Source organism: Phoenix dactylifera, chromosome 1 (genome assembly GCF_009389715.1).
Source record: "Phoenix dactylifera cultivar Barhee BC4 chromosome 1, palm_55x_up_171113_PBpolish2nd_filt_p, whole genome shotgun sequence".
Lineage (NCBI taxonomy): Eukaryota > Viridiplantae > Streptophyta > Magnoliopsida > Arecales > Arecaceae > Phoenix > Phoenix dactylifera.
In genome coordinates, this window is record NC_052392.1 from 33892629 (window position 1) to 33913064 (window position 20436).

At 36.1% G+C, this 20436-nt stretch overlaps 2 protein-coding genes across 4 annotated transcripts in view; both read left to right on the forward strand.

The window, feature by feature from the left end:
* Positions 1-1805: 1805 nt before the first annotated feature.
* LOC103710954 (sugar transporter ERD6-like 16) lies at positions 1806-10309 on the forward strand. 2 transcript variants are annotated; one of them, XR_005514407.1, is made up of 19 exons: positions 1806-2124; positions 2566-2628; positions 5313-5402; positions 5485-5544; positions 5637-5702; positions 6323-6388; positions 6486-6561; positions 7363-7427; positions 7509-7601; positions 7697-7777; positions 7868-7952; positions 8048-8094; positions 8170-8232; positions 8324-8383; positions 8467-8520; positions 8881-8940; positions 9057-9171; positions 9857-10063; positions 10126-10309. XR_005514407.1 is itself a non-coding variant. In XM_008796890.4 (18 exons), exons 1-18 carry the CDS (start codon positions 1939-1941, stop codon positions 9976-9978), a joined length of 1452 nt encoding a protein of 483 aa, XP_008795112.1. In that variant the 5' UTR covers positions 1806-1938; the 3' UTR covers positions 9979-10281. The 2 variants fall into 2 exon arrangements, 1 of the variants encoding a protein (XP_008795112.1); XM_008796890.4 differs by having other exon boundaries at positions 9857-10281.
* Positions 10310-11331: 1022 nt separating this feature from the next.
* Positions 11332-20436, forward strand: part of LOC103710955 (sugar transporter ERD6-like 5) — a 31973-nt gene continuing 22868 nt past the window's right edge. Inside the window, exons 1-8 of one of the 2 annotated variants that reach the window (XM_008796892.4) lie at positions 11332-11693; positions 13331-13393; positions 17294-17383; positions 17504-17563; positions 17770-17835; positions 18148-18213; positions 18288-18363; positions 19233-19297. In XM_008796892.4, coding sequence (XP_008795114.3) covers positions 11556-11693; positions 13331-13393; positions 17294-17383; positions 17504-17563; positions 17770-17835; positions 18148-18213; positions 18288-18363; positions 19233-19297 — 624 coding nt within the window. In that variant the 5' untranslated portion in view covers positions 11332-11555. Of the gene's footprint in view, positions 11694-13330; positions 13394-14472; positions 14789-17293; positions 17384-17503; positions 17564-17769; positions 17836-18147; positions 18214-18287; positions 18364-19232; positions 19298-20436 lie in introns of those variants that run through there. The other variant, XM_026806185.2, reaches the window with a different exon arrangement.

Consider the following 20436-nt stretch of genomic DNA (forward strand, 5'->3'; position numbering starts at 1 on the left):
TGTGTTGGTCGATGACTTGATCAGCTAGGATCCTCCTTTGAACTCTATACTTTTTTTTGCCTCTCTATGTTCTTGTTACCATTTTTTCTCTCTCTCTTTACTTTGATGTCTTTTATAAGCTTTTAGGCGAACCTAATCTCTACTTAAAAAAGGGAAAAAAAAATCTAGATGACAATTCAATCAAGGATTTGCGATTCAAATGTTTTGATATTTTGGTTCATATGCATTGGCAGAGATCTTAATTTAACTTGACTAATGCCTTCCAAAACAATCATCTATCTTGACCATGATGTATTCAGATATTTGTTTATCTTGATGATGACGGCGATATTGAAGTTTAAAAGCCTCAATGGCAGTCAGCAAAGACTGAAGGCAAAACCCAGAGCTCTTGGTTAAGTCCTTATTAGATTGGAGAGAGCAATCTAGGGGAAGTGGTTCCCTAGACAAGCATGCAACGACAAAGGCCAAGTCATTGGTGAATAGGATTGCCACCCAAGCCTACAACGGAGTCAGATTCCATGGTTTTGATTAGATGGAGACAAAAAAAAAGAAAAAAAGGAATGGCTTATAGAAGTCGAGAAACCTAGATGCTGCCTCTTTTGATTGTTCGATATTGTCCAAGTTGGATATTTTCTTTAAGGAGACGAAGCAAAGTTTTGCGTCTCACCAGTGTTGTTGTGGGCAAAATATAACATTGTTAAAAATCTACTGTAAGGATTCACTGCCCAGGATGTAGATAGGCCTATCAGGATACATTGGGTAGTTCAGTTGTTTTCTTTTTCTTTTTTTTTTCTTTTGTTTGTGTGGTTAACTAGCGGTTGGGCTTGAGGTGGTCTGGTGTACATCAACAAAAAATGGGGGTAAGGGGATAAAAGGAAAATGGAAAACAAAAGAAAGGCAAAGTTGGTAGATAGGCATGTTGAGGTCTTTATATGATGCAGGAATTTGAACTTTGGACTCTGTTATGCATCAAGAGTCTTATGCATGATGCATGAGTTTTGGTGAAATTGTCTCCTAATAATGAGAGCTTGAAAGTTTTTATAGAGATTTGCATTACTGGTACTTACCATCCCGAATTGGATCCTTGAATTGGATGCACTATATTGGACCAATATCTAACCAATGCCCGGTACAAATGGTGAACCAAGCATTGGTATGCCCAACGAATCTCCATACCATGCATACTAATACTATACCGATATGGTATCATTCTCGATTGGGTACGTATAGAGACTGTGCACCTTAAATTCTATAATAATTATCCCTTTTCAATAATTATACCGCTTTATGCCAATATATTTCTTTACGCCCGGGTATCGCTTTCCTTGAGAATGATGCGATAAAATGATAAAAGATGCATCATGAGAGCAACACAAGTAGGAATAAGTTTCAAAAACCTCTACAATGCAGTAATTGTCACTACATAGATGAGATAAGGCTTGCAAGTTGAGGTTAAAGTTGACTGCATAGCTCTATGAAGCTGACTCGCATATTAAGTTCCGTGATGCTAGAAACAACTCAAGATGGTTGTTTCCTTGAAGGTCAGAATCCAAGGCAATCACCTCTAATCCAATATCTAAATGTATCTCTTCCCACTGCTTCCAATCTCATTCAAGAGGCCTCCTTCCAATTTTTTATACCTCATGAGCTGACCCATCCACCTTGATATTTTTGGAGATGACCCCATTCTGATCCAAGGTTGCGTTGGCCTCGGGCCCATTGACAGCTACTGACCCACATGACCCCTCTTTGTCGTGAACCGCCCCATTCGCCCTATAAATGGAGCTAAGTTGAGAAATGGCTCTACCGAAGGGAACTGTTCCTTCTCTTTCATTACGTTGCTTGGATCCCATTCCATTTCCTTTCCCCTCTTCATCCTTCCCTCTCTTACTTCGGCCATTTAATCTCTCTCCATAGTTAGAGGAGAGAGAGGAAGATATGGCCATCATGGAAGATGTGGAGAGAGGGTTGAACGCCAAGCAAAATGAGGTCAGGGAGCCTCTCATCCAGCACAAGGAGGTGCCCAAATGCGAGGAGTCCTGCAATGAGAACCAAGGGTGCATAGGGGTGGTCTTGTTTAGCACCGCCGTGGCGGTTTGCGGTTCCTTCGAGTTCGGATCATGCGTAAGTCTCTTCTTTTTAGCCAAGAATTGATGATCTTGAGAAAGACTCCTCTAATTTTGGTGGCCAACCTATCGAAATGATGTTTCAAGTTGAGATTTTGGACCTAGATGAAACTTAATTTTTGGACTTTATTAGTTTTAATAATATTCTTTTGATGATAAGTTCTTTTGGGCTAGAACAAGACAGTTTTGTATAATGAGCTCAAAATACTACAATCATTGCTTGGGTTTCAACACACATGTTCACATTCTTGGGCACTCTGTTATAAAGATATTCAAGAATTTCCTGGAGTTGCCTAATAAAAAAATGAACACATGGCCATCTTTACAGGATCATAATGTGCCAAACCGACTCGTCTAATAGTCCAACAACTAGCTCAATCCCACTTTTTTTTTCCTTTAAATTTATTTTGTTTGTAATGTGAATGAGATTTCTATGCAGGTTGGCTATTCTGCACCAACTCAGTCAGGGATCATAAATGACATTGGCCTTACTCTATCTCAGGTTAATTTCTTATTTCTTTAATTTTCTAGGAAATAATTACTTCACTTGAGTCTATTAATGAGCTGCATCTTTCTATATAATTCCATGTACTACTCCATCCATGCTCAATAACCATTTCAATTCCACTTAGAAAAATAATGAGCCATTTTGGTGCTCATATGCAAATATATCCATAAGATACAAAAAACTTGATGTGAAAACAATTTATAGGATGGTCCAATAACTCAGGCTTTTGACGCATGATAAATCTTAAATGGGACCTAATATGTCGAAAGAGGAAGAATTAGGGAACTTTTATGTGGGACATGTCTCGCAAGGTGGGTCGAACTTTTTATTTTTTTTTTATTGCTGGTCTGCTAAGAGTGAGGAAGTTTTTGGTCGACCTAGCTTGATAGTGAATAAAAAATAATCCAATGTGTCAATAATTATGACTCCATTATTTCGCATAAGAGTTTGGAGGGGACGAGGGGTGCCCTAAAAATATCAAAACCATGCCAAGGCTCCATGTGCTTGATACTAATCGGACAATTTCCAGCTGAAGATCGTTTTTTTTTTGTCTTAGAAGATCATGCTCGCATGTTAGTACTTGCAGATATTTTGATAAGAGGATATGAACGGGAACGGCACAAGAATTATGCCTGCAATGTAGGAAAAGAAGACATCTCAACCACGATTTTGACAAAGCCATCGTTTTGTTATAGAATAGGGATTCCATTACAACTATTATTAATTGTTATGGTTATTATAAAATTTATAATTATCCAAACTCACATTAATTAAGATCATCATGGATTAAAATAATGATAGTTATTCATTATATTAATGAAATTTAGATGGGCCTACTAGTTTTTGTTTATGAGAGACAGCTTGCCACCACTTTCACTTAGAAAAATAAGTTAAAAAGAAAGATACTACCATTATAGCAACATATGTAACTGTCTAAATAAAAAAAATGACAACATCTTGCATTCAAATCACAATTGATTGAACAAAAAATTATTGTTAACTGTTGATTGAATGAGTAGTTACTCTTTCAAAGCTGATACAATGATCTAATTTCAAAACTATTTTTTAAAATTTCATTAGAAAGTATAAATTTTGAAAAAAACAGTTATTACTCTCATATTGTGTAATACTCATTACAATTAAATAATAAAACCAAATAAAATCTACTATTTAAATATAATGTGATAGAGCACTTTCAAAACCTTTGTGATATTAAGTATATTAAGGGCTATAAGGTCCTTGACATCATTGGGAATTTATAGGTGCTCTTGGGCTAGAGATTACAAGAGTCTGTGTCATGGGCCATGGTGGTGCACTGGTGGTACCACATGAAGCTCATGGTCCCCTCGCAGCCACAGCTGGTTCCAATTTCCAACCAAAATGGCACCTAGACAACACCAAAACCTAGGACCCACCATTTTTGGGTGTTTGTGCACCCTGGTGGAAACAGATCTATAGCAGCTGTAGCCTGTAAGGCATGAATTATTATTATCACTGCCCAAATGTCGGCTAGAACTCAATGATGAGGTATATAAATTGAAATTCCATAATTTTATTTGTATAAATCTAGTGGCACTATCGGGTCGGGTCCACATTTTAATAAATTCAAACCCAGACTGATTAGGGTTTCTTATTTAAATTTTGCTCCTTAGCCAGTCCGATAGAGGATGGGGTCATGTGATTGTATCCGGATTTGGGTAACAAAAATATATTGTATCCTCAAGTCGGGTCCGAGTATGTTAGGACGCGTATTGTACTTAGTGCGCATCAAATTCGGGCTGATGCGGATTGGATCAGATTTTCCATCGAATATTGAAAAATTATAATTTAAACAATTAATTACATTTAAACTGTCCATGCTTTGAGAAGGTTATCAATGAAGCATCTGATTAAGTGATCTGAAAATTAAATAATGAACAATAAATGCTCAATAGTTAGTTGTATAACGATCATTGACTAAAAATTGAAAAGATAAATTTAGTTTAAAGTCAAGTATGAATGTCTAAACGTATGTGATCGTTTTTATTCTTTCTACCTCCTTAAATTATAGAACAAAATTCTATATATCGAGTTTAGAAATTGAAGTGTATACAAATGAAATTATTATTACACAATTTATAAATAAATTGTGTAATTAATCGGGACCATGTCCGCTTGGGTCTAAAAATCTAAAGCTGGTCCAAAATTTTCAATGTAAATGATTTTGGAACCATACTCAGCCTATGCATTGAGGGGTTCCAGATCAGATATCACCTTTGCAGATTGAAATGACATGCTCTATATAATGGAGAAAAATTAAAAAGAAAAAGAACAAGAAAAAGAAGTTATACAAGCTGCATCAATTACTAAACAAGTTCCAAATCCCATATTATGCTTGATGTGCTGCACCAACCACCTAAAATCATACCAACTCACTTGTGCCACCTCAGATATCACAAACACCCACACACACACATACATGTGTGCACGCACGCGCGCGCACACACACACAGAGAGAGAGAGAGAGATTACTAAAAGAATTATATTGGCATCAGTAATTAACTTGGTGTTCTTCGATTGACTTTTAGCATGGTCGTTGCATTTAGCAAGATAAGCACAAAGAGTTCTAGGTCTGGTTAAAATTAATTAGCATCCACTACAACTTGACTTTCTAATTGTGGTTTCAATCTAAATTGCAGTACTCAGTTTTTGGTTCAATATTAACCATTGGTGCAATGATTGGTGCGATTACAAGTGGACGTATTGCTGATCTTATTGGTCGTAAAGGAGTAAGAACCATAATACTATGGTCTTGAATTGCAATAACACTTGTAATCTTCAGTTTTCACTTGGCTTATTTCATGGAAGCAGGCTATGAGAACATCAGCTCTTATCTGCATCATTGGATGGCTTGCCATTTACTTTGCAGAAGTTAGTTCCCTAAAGTATAATAGATTTCTTTTCGGTATCTTTATTTTGAAATTATTTCTAAACATGATGCGAATCTCTTCACCGTACAAAAGGATGCTCTCATGCTCTACTTCGGAAGATTTTCCTCCGGCTATGGAATTGGAGTTCTTTCTTATGTGGTATGTTCTGTTCTCTTGACTGGCAAAGTAAATCAAATAACTTCAAGAGTAACAATTAATAATTCAAAATATTTTTCCCTTGATCTCACTTATCAATAAAAGGTTCAAAATCTTTTATCAATAATTAATCTTATCTCTCTCAAAAAACAAACAAAATTAAGAGAAGGAAAGAAAGAAGAAGAATGATCCATTAGTCTTACTTGAGTAGCAGGGTTAAAACATTCAAAGCTTTCCAGAAAAAAATCATGCATTATCTATAACACAAGAAGTCAAATATGTTAGCAACAAAACTAGTAAAGTAACATGATGGCACTCACTTTAGATAGGGAAAAGGCTCAGAAAAGATAGATAAACTGACAACATATCCATAGTAATCAATAAGAAACAAGTTCCATTTATATCCATTACTGAAAGACTGATCCATTAATCTTACTTCAACTAGTAGAACAAGAAAAACTTAGGGATGTACAGAAAGTAATGCTTATAACTCTAAAACATTTGATATTAGGAACCTTATGTTCTTGTGAAACATGATGGCAGTTCTACTATAAGTAATGGAATTTGTTAGCACGGGCACATTAACATGCTTATACTCTGATGGTGAGGTTACTGTATGATAGGTACCTGTGTTCATAGCTGAAATAGCACCGAAGAATCTACGAGGTGGCCTTACAACCCTGAACCAGGTTCAAAAACTTTCTAGCACATACAGCGCATGCCCAATAAAATAGAAAGAAAGAGAATGTCTGTTGATCACTTACAGTTTACTTGCTAACTCTACAGCTATTGATCTGTAGTGGGGGTTCAGTTGCCTTCATCGTTGGTACATTTGTTACCTGGCGCACACTGGTGCTCATTGGTAATTTCTAGTTGTGTTTAATATGTGCATGATTTAAAAATTTAACCCAGAATTTTGGAACTGAAACCAAAATGTCCAGTTTCAACTGGAACCATTCCCAGAAACTGGTGTTGGTTTCATAGTTTCGACAAACAAATGTGTGGTGCCAAATTAAGTATATCTCTAATTCTGAACCCTTTTCTTTTTGATTCTTTAAATATCAAGAAGCACTTCCTTGGGATCAAACTTAGGTTATATGAGTTTTACTTGAGAAAGGAAAGTAAATTTATCAACATAAGCTTGGGTGTCCTGAAAGTCAAATCTCATGAGTATTTAGATTATTAAACAAAAAATAAATGATAATACTACATTAGCAACATAAATTTTAACAATTTATATTTTGAAAAGTAAATTTTAATTGTTTCAATGTGAAAACATTTAAAAGACACAATCTAAGATACTTTAAACAATAATCAGTATCTTCTCTAGAATTGTTTTAATTTGCTTTTCCAGTATGTCTTCTCTTAATAATTGGCACTCTTTTTGTTCTTTATAATTGCCAACTGAAACTAGAGTTGATACCAAAACAACTGCTGAATCTGGCAAAGCTTAAACTCATTTGGCTGGCCAAAATCAAACCCAAAGCTGTATTTCAGGATGCTTGATGTATTCATTTTTAATTGAGAAACAAACCATGGCTACATATGCTTCCAGACTATGGAATGCCAGAAAGTACAGCAACAAAAATGGAAAGAAAGACAGAGAGTGCTGTACCTCTGCCAAAATGATACTAAGGAGCTGATCAATGTTTGTTTCATGCAGGACTGATTCCATGCGTTGTTCTACTTGCTGGTCTCTTTTTTATTCCAGAATCCCCAAGATGGCTGGTAAGATAGTGTTTGTGACAATCAACAACTACCATCTGAAACATGGGAATATCTCACACTCCATGCACATAAAATTGTCAGGCAAAGGTGGGACGCCAGAAAGATTTTGAAGTTGCATTGCAAAGGCTTCGTGGAAAGGATGCTGATATTTCCCAAGAAGCTGCAGAGATTCAAGTTAGTTTCATACCCGAAAAATTACAGTCTAATAAAATAAAGCATTTAAAGTAGAATAAATGAAGGTTGATTATCAATTAATTTTTTGTTCACAGGAAAACATTGAAACTCTTCAAATCCTTCCCAAGGCTAGGTTTCAAGACCTATTTCAGAGTAAATATGTTCGATCTGTCATTGTAAGAAACCATTTTGATCTTTTGAGATTATGAAACATAGTAGCTATTTTTAGAGTCAGTCCTCTTGATCAAGTAAATTGGGATGTTCAGATTGGTGTTGGCCTAATGATGTTTCAACAACTTGGAGGGATCAATGGGATCGGATTTTATGCAAGTGAAACATTTGTATCTGCAGGTAGACAAAAAGATTTTTAAGTACTGTGGATGAGGTCACTAATCTTGATATTTCACCTCAAAGATATAGGCTTACTCTTCATGCTGCAATCACAGGATTTTCTTCGGGAACCCTTGGAACCATTTTGTTTGGCTCTATTCAGGTTTCAATTCTTTCAACTCCCTCAGGTTGCATAAATAATTCTTTGAAATGGTTACTAATAAACTTTTTACTACAGGTACCCATCACAATATTGGGTGCTATTTTAATGGATAGGAGTGGAAGAAAACCTCTTATCATGGTATGTGAAGTGGACTTTTTTTTTTTCCTTTTCCTTTTTATATTAAATATTATTGAAGGTAAAGCTTAGAATGAGCGCTTCTGCAATTCAGGTCTCTGCAACAGGGACGTTGATAGGCTGCTTTGTAACCGGGGTATCATTCTACTTGAAGGTGAGCATCAAGTAGTCAATGCTTTAATAAACTCCGTACATTTACATTCTTCTCAGTCTAATACTACAATACCTCTTAAACAGGGACAGGGAATGCATGCTGAATGGGTTCCAATACTAGCTCTTGCTGGCATTATTGTAAGAGTCAACATTATTAAGAAGCACTCTTTATTTCATATTTGAAATAAATGTTCATGCAATAAGCATAATTACAGTGATACCAAAAAAAAATGAGCATAATTACAGAACGATTATATGATATTTCAAGTTCATTGAAACCATGGTGTTTACTTAAAAATCCTTCTCATATTCAATCATGCTTATCAACTTTTCGAATATGCTTTAGAAAAGAACTGGGGACATTTTATTGTTTTTTGATGATGAAGACATCACAACCCATATACGTCCATTACATGAGCACTAGACATAAAAGTGATGAGACTACCTGTAACCTACCCAGTACTCTAAATCTTCCTCTTCTGTTACTTCCTAAAACAGGTTTATATTGGAGCATTCTCAATAGGAATGGGAGCTGTTCCTTGGGTTATTATGTCAGAGGTATGAAGATTGGAAAGATCAAAAGTTCTTTATTGATAAGATTGTTCTTTTAATTTTCCTTAAAAGTTCAGAAAAGAAACAAATTCAGTATTTTAGCAAAAATTCTTTGGGTGCAGATATTCCCCATCAATATTAAAGGAATTGGTGGAGGCTTAGTGACCCTAGTGAACTGGTTTGGTTCCTGGGCAATTTCTTACAGTTTCAACTTTCTCATGAGCTGGAGTTCTGCAGGTAGCAACTCAAGCATTTTAATATCTATAGTTTACAACTGGTTCTCGGATATATTTGACATCAGACCGTGAATTGCCATACCGCAATATGGTTCAAGAACCGTTAAACTATAAGGAAACAATGGACTTAGAAACATGGACATGCTGAATCTTGAAAGTTGTCAATCTCCTCAGAGCAGTTCTACTGTACAAAGATATTCTCACACAAAAAAGATATACAGCTGATGTGCAAGTCTCCTATTGATCCCTTCCAACTGGGACCATAGATGCTGTCAAATTGGAAAGGAATAAGATAGCTACATAGAACTGTGCCACTTCTTTGCATGAGATTTATGTGTTATTAAAGCATAAATCGCCTCCATATACAGAATATGCATTCGTGACCTTCTGTATCACAAGAAAAGAGAAAAGAAAAGAAATAGGACACCCGAAAAGATTTTATATCCTATCCACCAGTACTGAAAAATAAAAAGGCTCTACTACATCTTCTCATTGTCGCTTGGTTTTACTAGAGTTTCTTGAATAAATTTTTGGCATGTTTTTAAAAACAATCAAAATAAACGAAAAAGTAAATAAGATAAACTAAGATTCTAGTGAAACCACGGAAAAAATATATATATCAAAATAATTCATGTTTTTTTTGGTGTCAGCCAGATAGTTACATGCTTTTTCTCCTCCCCTTTCAGGTACCTTTTTCATCTTTTCTGCAGCCAGTGCAGCAACTATTCTTTTTGTGGCAAGGGTAGTACCAGAAACAAAAGGTCGAACATTGGAAGAAATTCAGGCATCATTAAATTCCTACAAATGAAGATTAACAAAAAATGAGTAACTGTTGTTGGCAAAGCAGTTAAGATAGTGTAGGGTCACATAGGATTTAATATTAGATGTTAAAGATGAAGGGGGAAATTCATACTCGTCATGTGTGAGTCGCCGATGTACCAAAAAAAAAAAAAAGATGAAGGGGAAAAAGCAATCAGTCATATCACTGTCTCCTCGAGATTTCATGATGTTTATCGTTTCATTCTACTTTTTCATTGTCACTATATCCTATAAACTCTTACGCAAGGGCACCCATATTTGTTTAAATGGAGAATCTTTGTAATTTGTTGAAGGGGCTTCAAAATTTGCAAATTGAGTCATTGGGATTCTAGTAGAACAAATAAGTTGACATTTTGATATTTCCAAAATGGATGGTGTAATTGCAAGGTGCCAAAATGGATGGTGTAATTGCAAGGCAGCATAGACACAAATTTCTAAAATCCAGAACATAATGCTGACGAGCTACAGAAAGTAGGCAGAAAACCTCTATTCGGGGTTAAGTTCAATAGTATTTTCATTTCCACTTCATAAAGGATAATCTATTTAAGAGTTATTTCTTTAAGAAAAAAATGTCTTACATACAAATTCTTCAATAAAGACCAAGATATATCATATCGTACCAAATCGGACGATATGGGGTGTACCGTACCTGTTCGGTACCAGTATGTGGAATGAAAAATATACCGACATTCGGTACGCCAAATCGGCTCCATATCGGACGTACCGACATAGTAATAGTGTGGCATCAATACGGGCCAGTACCAAGATGGCTACCTGGGTAAGTCATTTATTTACCTTCTATTGGAGAGCCTACGATAGTTTAGAACACTTAGAACTCCATCTCAGCTTATGCAGCGATCGGGATGCTTTTCATTACCCGAGAGCCTCCATCCTGAGCTTACTCAATATAAACTTCGACGGTAGTGTGAGTGCTGGTGGTAGCACAAGGTTAACAAAGCGGCAGATTGTATTGCATATTTTATAGTTATGCATTTGATAAAAAGGGTGGTGTAGACTAACAGTGCGGCTATGCTTTCTCTTCTTGCTGATTTTATTGAATGTATCCATACGAGAGCGGCACGGTTCGTTTGATTTATGACGGAAAAAAAAAAATCAACTTCCATCTGCCCCTCCAGAGAATATAAAAGGATTGCAAAATGGCGATTGACATAATTAGCCGGAGTAAACCAGGCGTTACCCTAACTTACCCTCTACAAGTCACCATCTAGAGGGAAATAGCATCACACACTTGTAGTAGGTGGGAACAAAATATATTATATTTCGAAAACCATTACATATTCAGGATGTAATAACTGCTACCCGTCCAAAAAGTCTCCATATATATTATATTTCGAAATTTATTAATCTGACTAGGAAGAGAAATAAAAACAAGATCGATCGCTGTTGGCAGAAAATGACAAATTACGGAGGAAAAAAAAAACAATGGTAGCAGAAGCGGACGACAACGAAAGGCCATGCTCCTCAGATCTCTATATTGCTTTTACCTTCTTGCTGGCGCCCTATTTTTCATTCCATTAGAACAGAGAAGGCGGTGCGAGAGTAGCTATGGCAGCAGCAGGAGAGGAGGAGATAGCGAGGCCTCTGATGGAAGAGAGGGAGCACCCTCCGTCCTTCTCGTCGTTGGTGGTGGTGGTGGCGAGCACCGCCGTCGCCGTTTCCGGTTCCTTCGAATTTGGCTGCTCGGTATGTAAAATTTTTACGTCGGCTTCACCTTCCTCCCTTCTTCCCGCTGTTTCATTTTCCCCTTTTCCTCCGTTTTCTGGTTCTCTTGGAAACAATTGCTCTTCGTCACGTGCGGTGCACGTGAGGAGAGATGTAATTTATCCTTCGTGGGTGGTGGATATTTCTTACCCAACCGATAGATGCAGTCTTGGTTGACTTTCTTTCGTTTGATGTTCTTGTTCTTGGTGCAAGAACGGAAACTGAGGGTGTATTTATCCAAAAATGAAATAAAGAGTTGGGCTTGCAGAGGCCATAGTTAGACAAAAGTGCAGTAAGATGGTTAGTAATTTGCTGAAATTGTATTGGAAAATGCCACGTGGCACGCAAGTAAGATGGTTTTTTCCACTTCCATGCGGCACCGGTTGAACTTCTATTGGTTTAATTTCACCGAGAGAAGAATAACGTGAGAGAAGAATAGATTTCTAGTGACTCAGATATGTGACTTGTTCAGAACTTGAGGATCTGGATAGAACAGTTTATTGTTAGCGGACTTGGGATGCTTGTCAGGTTGCAAACTATGTGGCTAAATAGTGAGTTCAGGTATCCATCTTTACGTATACAGTACAAAGCCCTGCCCTTTGTCATGTCATGAAAACACTTGAAATTTATGGAAACCAAATCTCACAGGTTGCAGCCTCACAAACACACTCAGGCTAGTGAGCCTGTAAGAGGATTCATGATAGAATATCTTTCATGGTAACCTATGGACTCATTCAGGGCATTTCACTCTTCCTCTTATCTGTTTGTGGCGATGCAAAGAAGTTAAAGGTAGGAGTCTAGTAGTTCGAGAATTAAAACTTCTACTGCCATACATTTTCTTCATTCGATCGAGTTTGATCTCGCATGCCAGTAAAACTTGACTGAATGCGTGCAATTATCTTTTGAACTAAAAGTGATAGTTAATCCAGTAGACTGAACAACTTCCATGATACATTTCCGGTGCCATATTTTTCTTCTTGTCAGAGCCAAAATGAGAGGATACTGTGCTGAAAAACTGCCTTTTTCCTCTTTCTCTGCCAATTACACACATGCAACCTTAACAAAGGTTTGCCTAACTTTTTCATTCTTAAGTTGCATCCACTTTCTGCCCTACTGGTAATTGAAGAGACAAGCATGGAGAGATGGGGAAGGTTAGCAAGTAGGAACCTCTTATGGCAGCTCAGGTTCCTGATCATCAGTCATCATGCTATGTAAATTCCAAAGGAAGATATAACTGTGAATCTCCATCTGATACAGATTTTTCCTTCTATAAAAAGAAAGATATAACGAAACATGCTTGCGCCTCTTATTTTTAATGTGACTTTAGACATTTGATGTTACTTCTAATGGGCATCCACTACGTGCTTATATAAATATGACATACATGCTTATATAAATATGACTTTTTGTAGGCTATGTTGACTACTTTTTTTGGATTTTTTGTTGAATACGTGCTTATATAAATATGACATACATGCTTATATAAATATGACATTTTGTAGGCTATGTTGACTACTTTTTTTGGATTTTTTGCTTGAAATTTTACATTTGAAAGTGGCATCTTATTTTTTTCTGTGTTATTACCATATCGCTGCCATTTTTTCATCTTTTCCTTTTAGGTGGGATATTCTTCACCAGCAGAATCTGGAATTATGCAAGACCTTAACCTTTCTTTACCCGAGGTTTGTTTCCAATCTGCATCTCTGCGTAGCATCTTAAAAATGTTAGTCAACCACAATACCAAAATCCAGATGTGGTGTAATTTCTAATATCGGTCATGCATTCCATAACAGAAAAAGTTCAACAAAAAATGTTACAATAGTTAACTAGTCACTCTGTTGTTCGTAGTTCATGGTAATGTTAAGTAAGATCCTAGATTTGCCCAACCTTCTCAATGGTAACATGAAAAAAAAGACTGATTAGAGTAGCCGAAACATTGTTGTAGCAATAACCCCCAATTGGACAGACTAGAGTCTCACTTGGAAAGAGAAGTCCGTCAGGTGGAAAGAGTCCTTCCCTCATGAGAGCAAATGCATCTTCTTTGAATGGGGAGGAAGGCAAGGAAGTGAGTTTCTCCATCCCTCCTGGTAGGCCAGGTGAAGTGACAATCTAATCGAAGTGATGCATCCAAGACCATACCCTCATTAAACATGGAGCCTCTATTATGGCAGCACTGCAGACCATGCCAGCTTTACCAGGATGACGAAGTTAGTGAAGCTTTGGTGGAGATAGGGTGGAAAGCCTGATTGACCTCTGGCTTGCTGGGAGTCATCCTTGGAGGACTTTATAAACACAAGATGTTAGTGGCTTTGCATGTGTCTAAAACAGCACAGGAGAAGCGTATAAAACCATTCTCATAATTCATTTTGTAACGGTCCAAAATCCAAATCTTTTCACCTGAAGCCGAAGCCTTGGGAAGAAAAAAGATTTGGATAATTAAATGTGGGACCCACATGTTTAATTGAACAGGTCCAAGAGGAAACGTATTCTACTCTTTGAGTAGAATAACGTGATATATTCACATGCTCAAATTCGTTAAGTAATGAATTGGATAATTGGCTTCAAAGTATCAAATTGGTAATAGATTATTGATGGAAAAATATGGATCCTACATTGGGAGAACATATTTCAGTAAATGGTTTATATAGTGGCAGAACAGTTTTTAAAACCGTCAACTGTCAACAGTTGTGTCTATTCAAGGAATTTATTAACTTCCTATAACTGCTATTTGGTTGTAATATATAATTATCCTTCACTCCAGAAATCTGTATGTCTCCAGAAATCTGCAGGATCTTTTTCTGAAGTTGCAAACAGCTTTCCAGATTTGCTCTCTCTCTCTCTCTGCATTTGTTTCTTTATTCCTTCCAGCCCATTCCCCTAATTGAGTACTAAGCATTGAGTTTCAAACATGGCTTGAAGATTGTAGTACTTCATATTCAAGAGGTTTCATACCGTTTTATCCTGGGAGACAAACGTCTATACAAACCTTAAGCACCGAGAGGGAGACGAATTTGTCTTAGGGAAATTGTGTTAAACACAAGACTCGGTTATCAAGTTCAATTGACATTCGAATCATTGTAAGTGGTTTTATACAAATTATGTTTGCATTGTTTTTATTTATCTCAGAATTTTAATATTGTAGTATTGATAAATTTACCCCATAACATTAAAATAGTAAGTGCATTGGTGGTAACAATTCCAACCACCTTTACCATGAATATGTCCGCTAATTGCATCAGAACTTATAAAGGGGACCAGCTGTTAAGGGATTATCACCAACCATGCACATGTGGATAGTTGTCTTGGAAGAAGCTTATGCAGATAAGCATGATAACACTTTTTAAAATACATATTTAATGTAAAAAGTGTTAAAATATTTGCAGAAGAAGAAAAAAATAAGAGAAAAGAGAGAGAAAAATAGTTTTATTATTCTGTTCTATCATATTCGGTACATCTCAGGGGTTATATATACTTGTGTACAAACTCCATACAAGAAAAATAATATAAGCTGATATAGGGTCACATTAACAATGAAAAATATTACCGATTGATACAAGTTGTTATGTGATCCCTAAAATCACTCTAACAAGATCATACTAATAAAAAATAATAATATAGGTTGATACAGAACATGCTAATAAATAAAATATTAGAGGCGATTCAGGTTGTTATGTGTAAAATTATGCTAACATCCCCCCTCAAACTCAAGATGGTACTATAGGTGCCAACTTGAGTTTGAAAACTGGATCACGAATGTACCAAAAACTAACATACTAGATGAAGAGCTGGAGTAGTAGCTCAGAAGCTGACAGGATAAACTAGAAGCTGATATAGAAGCTCAAAAACTGATATGATGGTAGATCAAAAGCTGACGCGACAACATAGAGCCTGATGTGGCAGAACACGAGCTATTATAGTAGCTCAGAAGCTGATGTAGCAGATAAGGAGTTGACATGATAACTCAAAAACCGATATGGCAGACTGATGTGTCTGACTGACGTGACAAACTAACATATCTATCGATGTGACTGATTGATTTTTCTGATGATATGGCAGCAAGGAGACACCCAAAAGATGACAGTTGCAGCAAGGATAGAGCTTGGAGAAAAGGCAAGCGAAGGTCGATGATTCTCGTAGATGGAAGTACCATGGAAGAGGAGCAATTGGCTTTGAACTGGATAGTGAAGGAGCCGAAGGCAACAAATAAAATCGGAGATGGAGAGAATAGAGCCGAGTGACGGTGAGGAGAGACGACCGAAAATTTGAAATTGAAAAAAAAAAGCGGCGAAGAGAAGCTGTAGATCCATAGAAAACAAAAAATCTTCGGATATTAATCTACCAAAAATAGAGGATATGCAGATCTACTAATTAGATCAACATTGATTTATTAGAAAATAGAGGATCTGAGGAGAAACAGAAGATCTGCGGATCCACCAAAAAATAGAGTTTTTTTTGGGTGTTGTTTTACCCAAGAATAGAGATCGATAGATTGGCAATGGGGTCTTCAAAACTTTTAGACATGGCGACGACGACTACAACAAAGGCAGAAGAGATAATGGCAGCAGGTTATGCGATCAGTGACTCTGATACCATGTTAAAATATTTTGCAGAAAAAGAGAAAATAAGAGAAAAAGAGAAAAATAATTTTATTTCTCTATTCCATCATATTTGGTACATCTCAGGAGTTATATATATATTTGTATACAGATTTTATACAAAGAATATAATATAGCCTGATATAGGATCACACTAACAATGAAAAATATTACTGACTGATACAAGTTGTTATGTGATCCCTAAAATTACTCTAACAAGATCATGCTAATAAAGAAAAATAATATAGGTTGATTCAGAATCACGCTAATAAAAAAAATATTATGGGCAATGCAGGTTGTTATGTGATCCCTAAAATTATGCTAACATGGTCTCTCAAACTCAAGATGGTACTATAGTTGCCAATAATTTCAACATATTCCTATATTGTCCTATATCGTATATAATTTTTCTTACAAGTTCTTTAAAAAATAGATAATTCATGTTTCTTTTTATTCATTCTACAATTAAAGAGTAATAGTTGTATTCAATATCAATTTTTCAAGCCTTTATATTATATATTTCATTTAATAATTTTTAATTTTTAATATATTTTTAAAACAAAAAATGGTTGGATCAGTGATCCAAATCCCTTGTCAAATTCGCCTATGTGCAAGTTTAATAAGTACGTCTTAGACAACACCTGGTTATGGTGCATCATTTGCGATCTTAATTGTTGATTTCATTTCCAATCTTTATGATTATGTCATTAATTTTTTTTTCATTAATGAATTCCACTCAAAATCTGATTTGTATCTGAATAATATCTGACTGATGTCTGTATTCAGATAGAGAAAATATGTTTTATGTGCTTTTCCCTAACTAACCTTTTATCCTAGCTCTCTACATCCCCTTTCATTTCGAAGTTCATGCTTTCTTGTCACATCTACCAACACTATATAATTTGCCAATGATGTGCACCAAGGTATGTCTCTTGGATAATAGCTGGTAAAATATGTATACTCATTATGTAACAATTTGTTGTGCAGTACTCTCTTTTTGGCTCGATACTGACAATTGGAGCAATGGTAGGTGCCATTTCGAGTGGGCGCATTGCAGATCTAATTGGCAGAAAATGTGTAAGTAACATAAGCAATTTAGTTTCTTTCTTTGGATCAACAGAAGAACAATATCTGAGAAAAATCTTAACATAAATGTTGACTGATAAGATCCTTTACTTGGTTGGTATTGCAATGCAGACAATGGCAGTATCAGATCTTTTCTGCATTGTGGGATGGCTTTCTATATTCTTGACAAAGGTTTTTGTTCCCACATTCCAGATTGGTCTTCTAGAGTTCTAACACTTAGATTAAAATGAATAAAAAGGAGCATGTAGAACTTCTGTCAAAATGAGCTACATATATGTATTATATGTTGAAAGAACTCTATTTGTTCTCAGATTATGGTTTTACCAATTATGTTCTCTAAATTAACCACTGAATATACATTCATTTCCATGCTGAAGGAATTGTGGTGGCTTGATCTTGGAAGACTTTCAATCGGATTTGGTATTGGTCTCCTTTCTTATGTGGTGAGCATGATAAGATTATGACCAAAAGCAGATAGAAATCTCCAATCACATATTGACATATATATGCCACAACAAAGGTTTCTTTTTTTAGCTATTCAGTGATGCAGCTACAAACTTTGGCTAAAAACTGTAGAATCTGTATTGTGTAACATTACGAACATGCACGAATAGAACAAAGAATTTAGTCATGAGATTAAAATATCACAAGCTGTAGAAAGTTGTGACATTTCGCTAACAAGTGCGACAGAATTATCTTTATACTTTATTTATTTGTGTTAAAAAAGGAATAATTCAAGTCAAATGGCTAAACAGGTTCCTGTGTACATAGCAGAGATAACACCAAAGAATCTCAGAGGAGGATTTGCATCTGTCAATCAGGTAAGAGCAAAAAAAAAAGCAGATTGTGTTCAGTGATATTACTTCTATACCAATGATTTCTACTTATCCCGTAGCTTATGATATGTTGTGGAGTATCCCTTGCATACTTGCTGGGAGCAGCTTTGACTTGGCGTTCTCTGGCAGTAATAGGTACAATATTTTTTTCTTTTTGCACTTAAAGATCTGTTTTTGGTTGTAGACATAGATATGTTACAATTCACAATATTATGCACATAATTTTTTCTACTCTTGCAGATGATTTGGTTGTACAACAAGGAATAGTATCCAACACAACAGTCCTTGAACCTTACCATTACAAATTTTGGCAGCATAAAAGTTTGTCAGATTCTTTGTAAGAAGAATAAAATGAACATGTTAAAATTCAGTGTTTTTGAGATGTCAGAATGAACTCTTAATAGAAAAATTGGAACCAGTTTTTGCATACAGCTAATCTACCAAACATAATAACCGGTGGTTCAGATACCTACAGACCTATGATTGACTTTATCACCATACAATTTTCAATCTTTATCTTGATATGGTCTTTGGATCACTAATATCAGCACAGAAGTGAGCAGATCTGTTTGAAGGAGCAACATGAATACGTATATATGTATGTATGCAATGGTCCCACCAAGGATATTGTTGTTTTCCTTTTTTCTTGGTAAACAACGGTAACATTTTATATTAAGAAAGCTATAACTTCAACTAAGGTTCGTTGTACTTGTCGGTATCGTACCGTACCATCCTGTATCGGTCAGTACCATACCATATTGGATGTTCCGCTATCGAACCAGTATGCAATCTCATACCGTACCAACACTTGATATGCCTTGTTGTCTCATACCATACCATGTACCGACATTATAATAGGATGGTACCAAGATGGGGTCCGGTACCGAGATGGCGAATCTTGCTCCAACATAATTTTAAAGCATAAAATTTTCAATTTTAAAGCCATTTCCTTGGTATTTCTACTGTATATGACAAAGGAGCATGCTTGATGTTTTCTTTTACAGGAATTATTCCATGTTTACTTCAACTACTGGGCCTTCTCTTCATTCCAGAATCCCCTAGATGGCTGGTTAGTCACTTAAATCCTTAAATCATCATCATAGATTCTAAGTTACGGTTTGTTATGTGCATGCGCCTATAGAGTACTTAATTGGTCATAATGTAAATTAAACATTACATTGATCATCATTTGGGAAACTTTCATGTCTTCATTGTAATTAGATACCTTTTAAACCAAGCATTTTCAAGAACTTATCTCTAGGATAAAAGAAGTCAAAACTTGCTTAGTTGTTGGCACACACCTGTTGGGAAGTAGCTTGGTTCTGTCCTTGCAAATTGTATGAAAGGGCAAAAAGTCCATTCTTTTGGGTTTGACCCCCTTTATGAGGAGAAGAGCCCATGTCATAGTAGGTTGTGTTCGGAATGGAAAAGCCCATAACAAAACCCATTCAAGGTCACCTCTCATATAAAAAGGAAAAGAGGAAGAAATTAGAGCTTAGAGGGATTGAGAGAAGAAAAGGTATTAGGGGAGATCTCTTCTGTTTCTGTTTGGGAAAGCCTCTTCCTACTTAGAAGAAACCTTTGCAAAAGAAACCTTAGAAGCCCTATAGCTTTAGTAGGAGAAGAAGGCAACAAGGAGGAGGCAGCATTGGGTTTGTGAAGCCTATCTGCAAATTCGTAGCCATTATTCTTAATGTCCCAAATCAGTGTTCTACAAAGTGTTTTGAGAGATCTGTGTTGTTGAGTTCATTCACTTCATTCTAATACTTTGTATATTCAAATCAATATTTGTCTAGTTAAAAATGCCTTCTGTACACCAAGAGTTGCTATCTCTTGATCCGTGTTAGGCTCTAGTTTGTCTTGGAGAGGTTGTGTTCCAAGGGATGTTGTTCTTTTGATGTTGTGATCCTTGGCTTGGTCAAGAATAGAAACAAATTTGTAATCCTATTACCTCTTGGAGATGGTGGATGTTAACCTGGACTCAGTCCCATGATATATCCTCGATGTGGTCTTCCATGTAAAATCTTGGCCTCTTGCTTCTTGGTGATTACTAATTATTTGTGTGCTTTATTTTGAATTTCCATTGTTCACACATGAAAAGGAAAGAAAGATATTTTTGTTGCTGTCACTCTAGGTCCATGTGCACTACTTTTAGAGTTGTGCATTGATACCCTCTTTAGTGTGCACTAAGTTCTTTCTTTGTAAGCA

Coding starts and splice junctions, on each gene's coding strand:
- LOC103710954 (XM_008796890.4), top strand. CDS start 1,939: ATGGCCATCATGGAAGATGTGGAGAGAGGGTTGAACGCCAAGCAAAAT. Junction 7,428..7,508: donor CAGAATCCCCAAGATGGCTG/GTAAGATAGTGT, acceptor TAAAATTGTCAG/GCAAAGGTGGGACGCCAGAA. Junction 8,233..8,323: donor GAAGAAAACCTCTTATCATG/GTATGTGAAGTG, acceptor TCTGCAATTCAG/GTCTCTGCAACAGGGACGTT.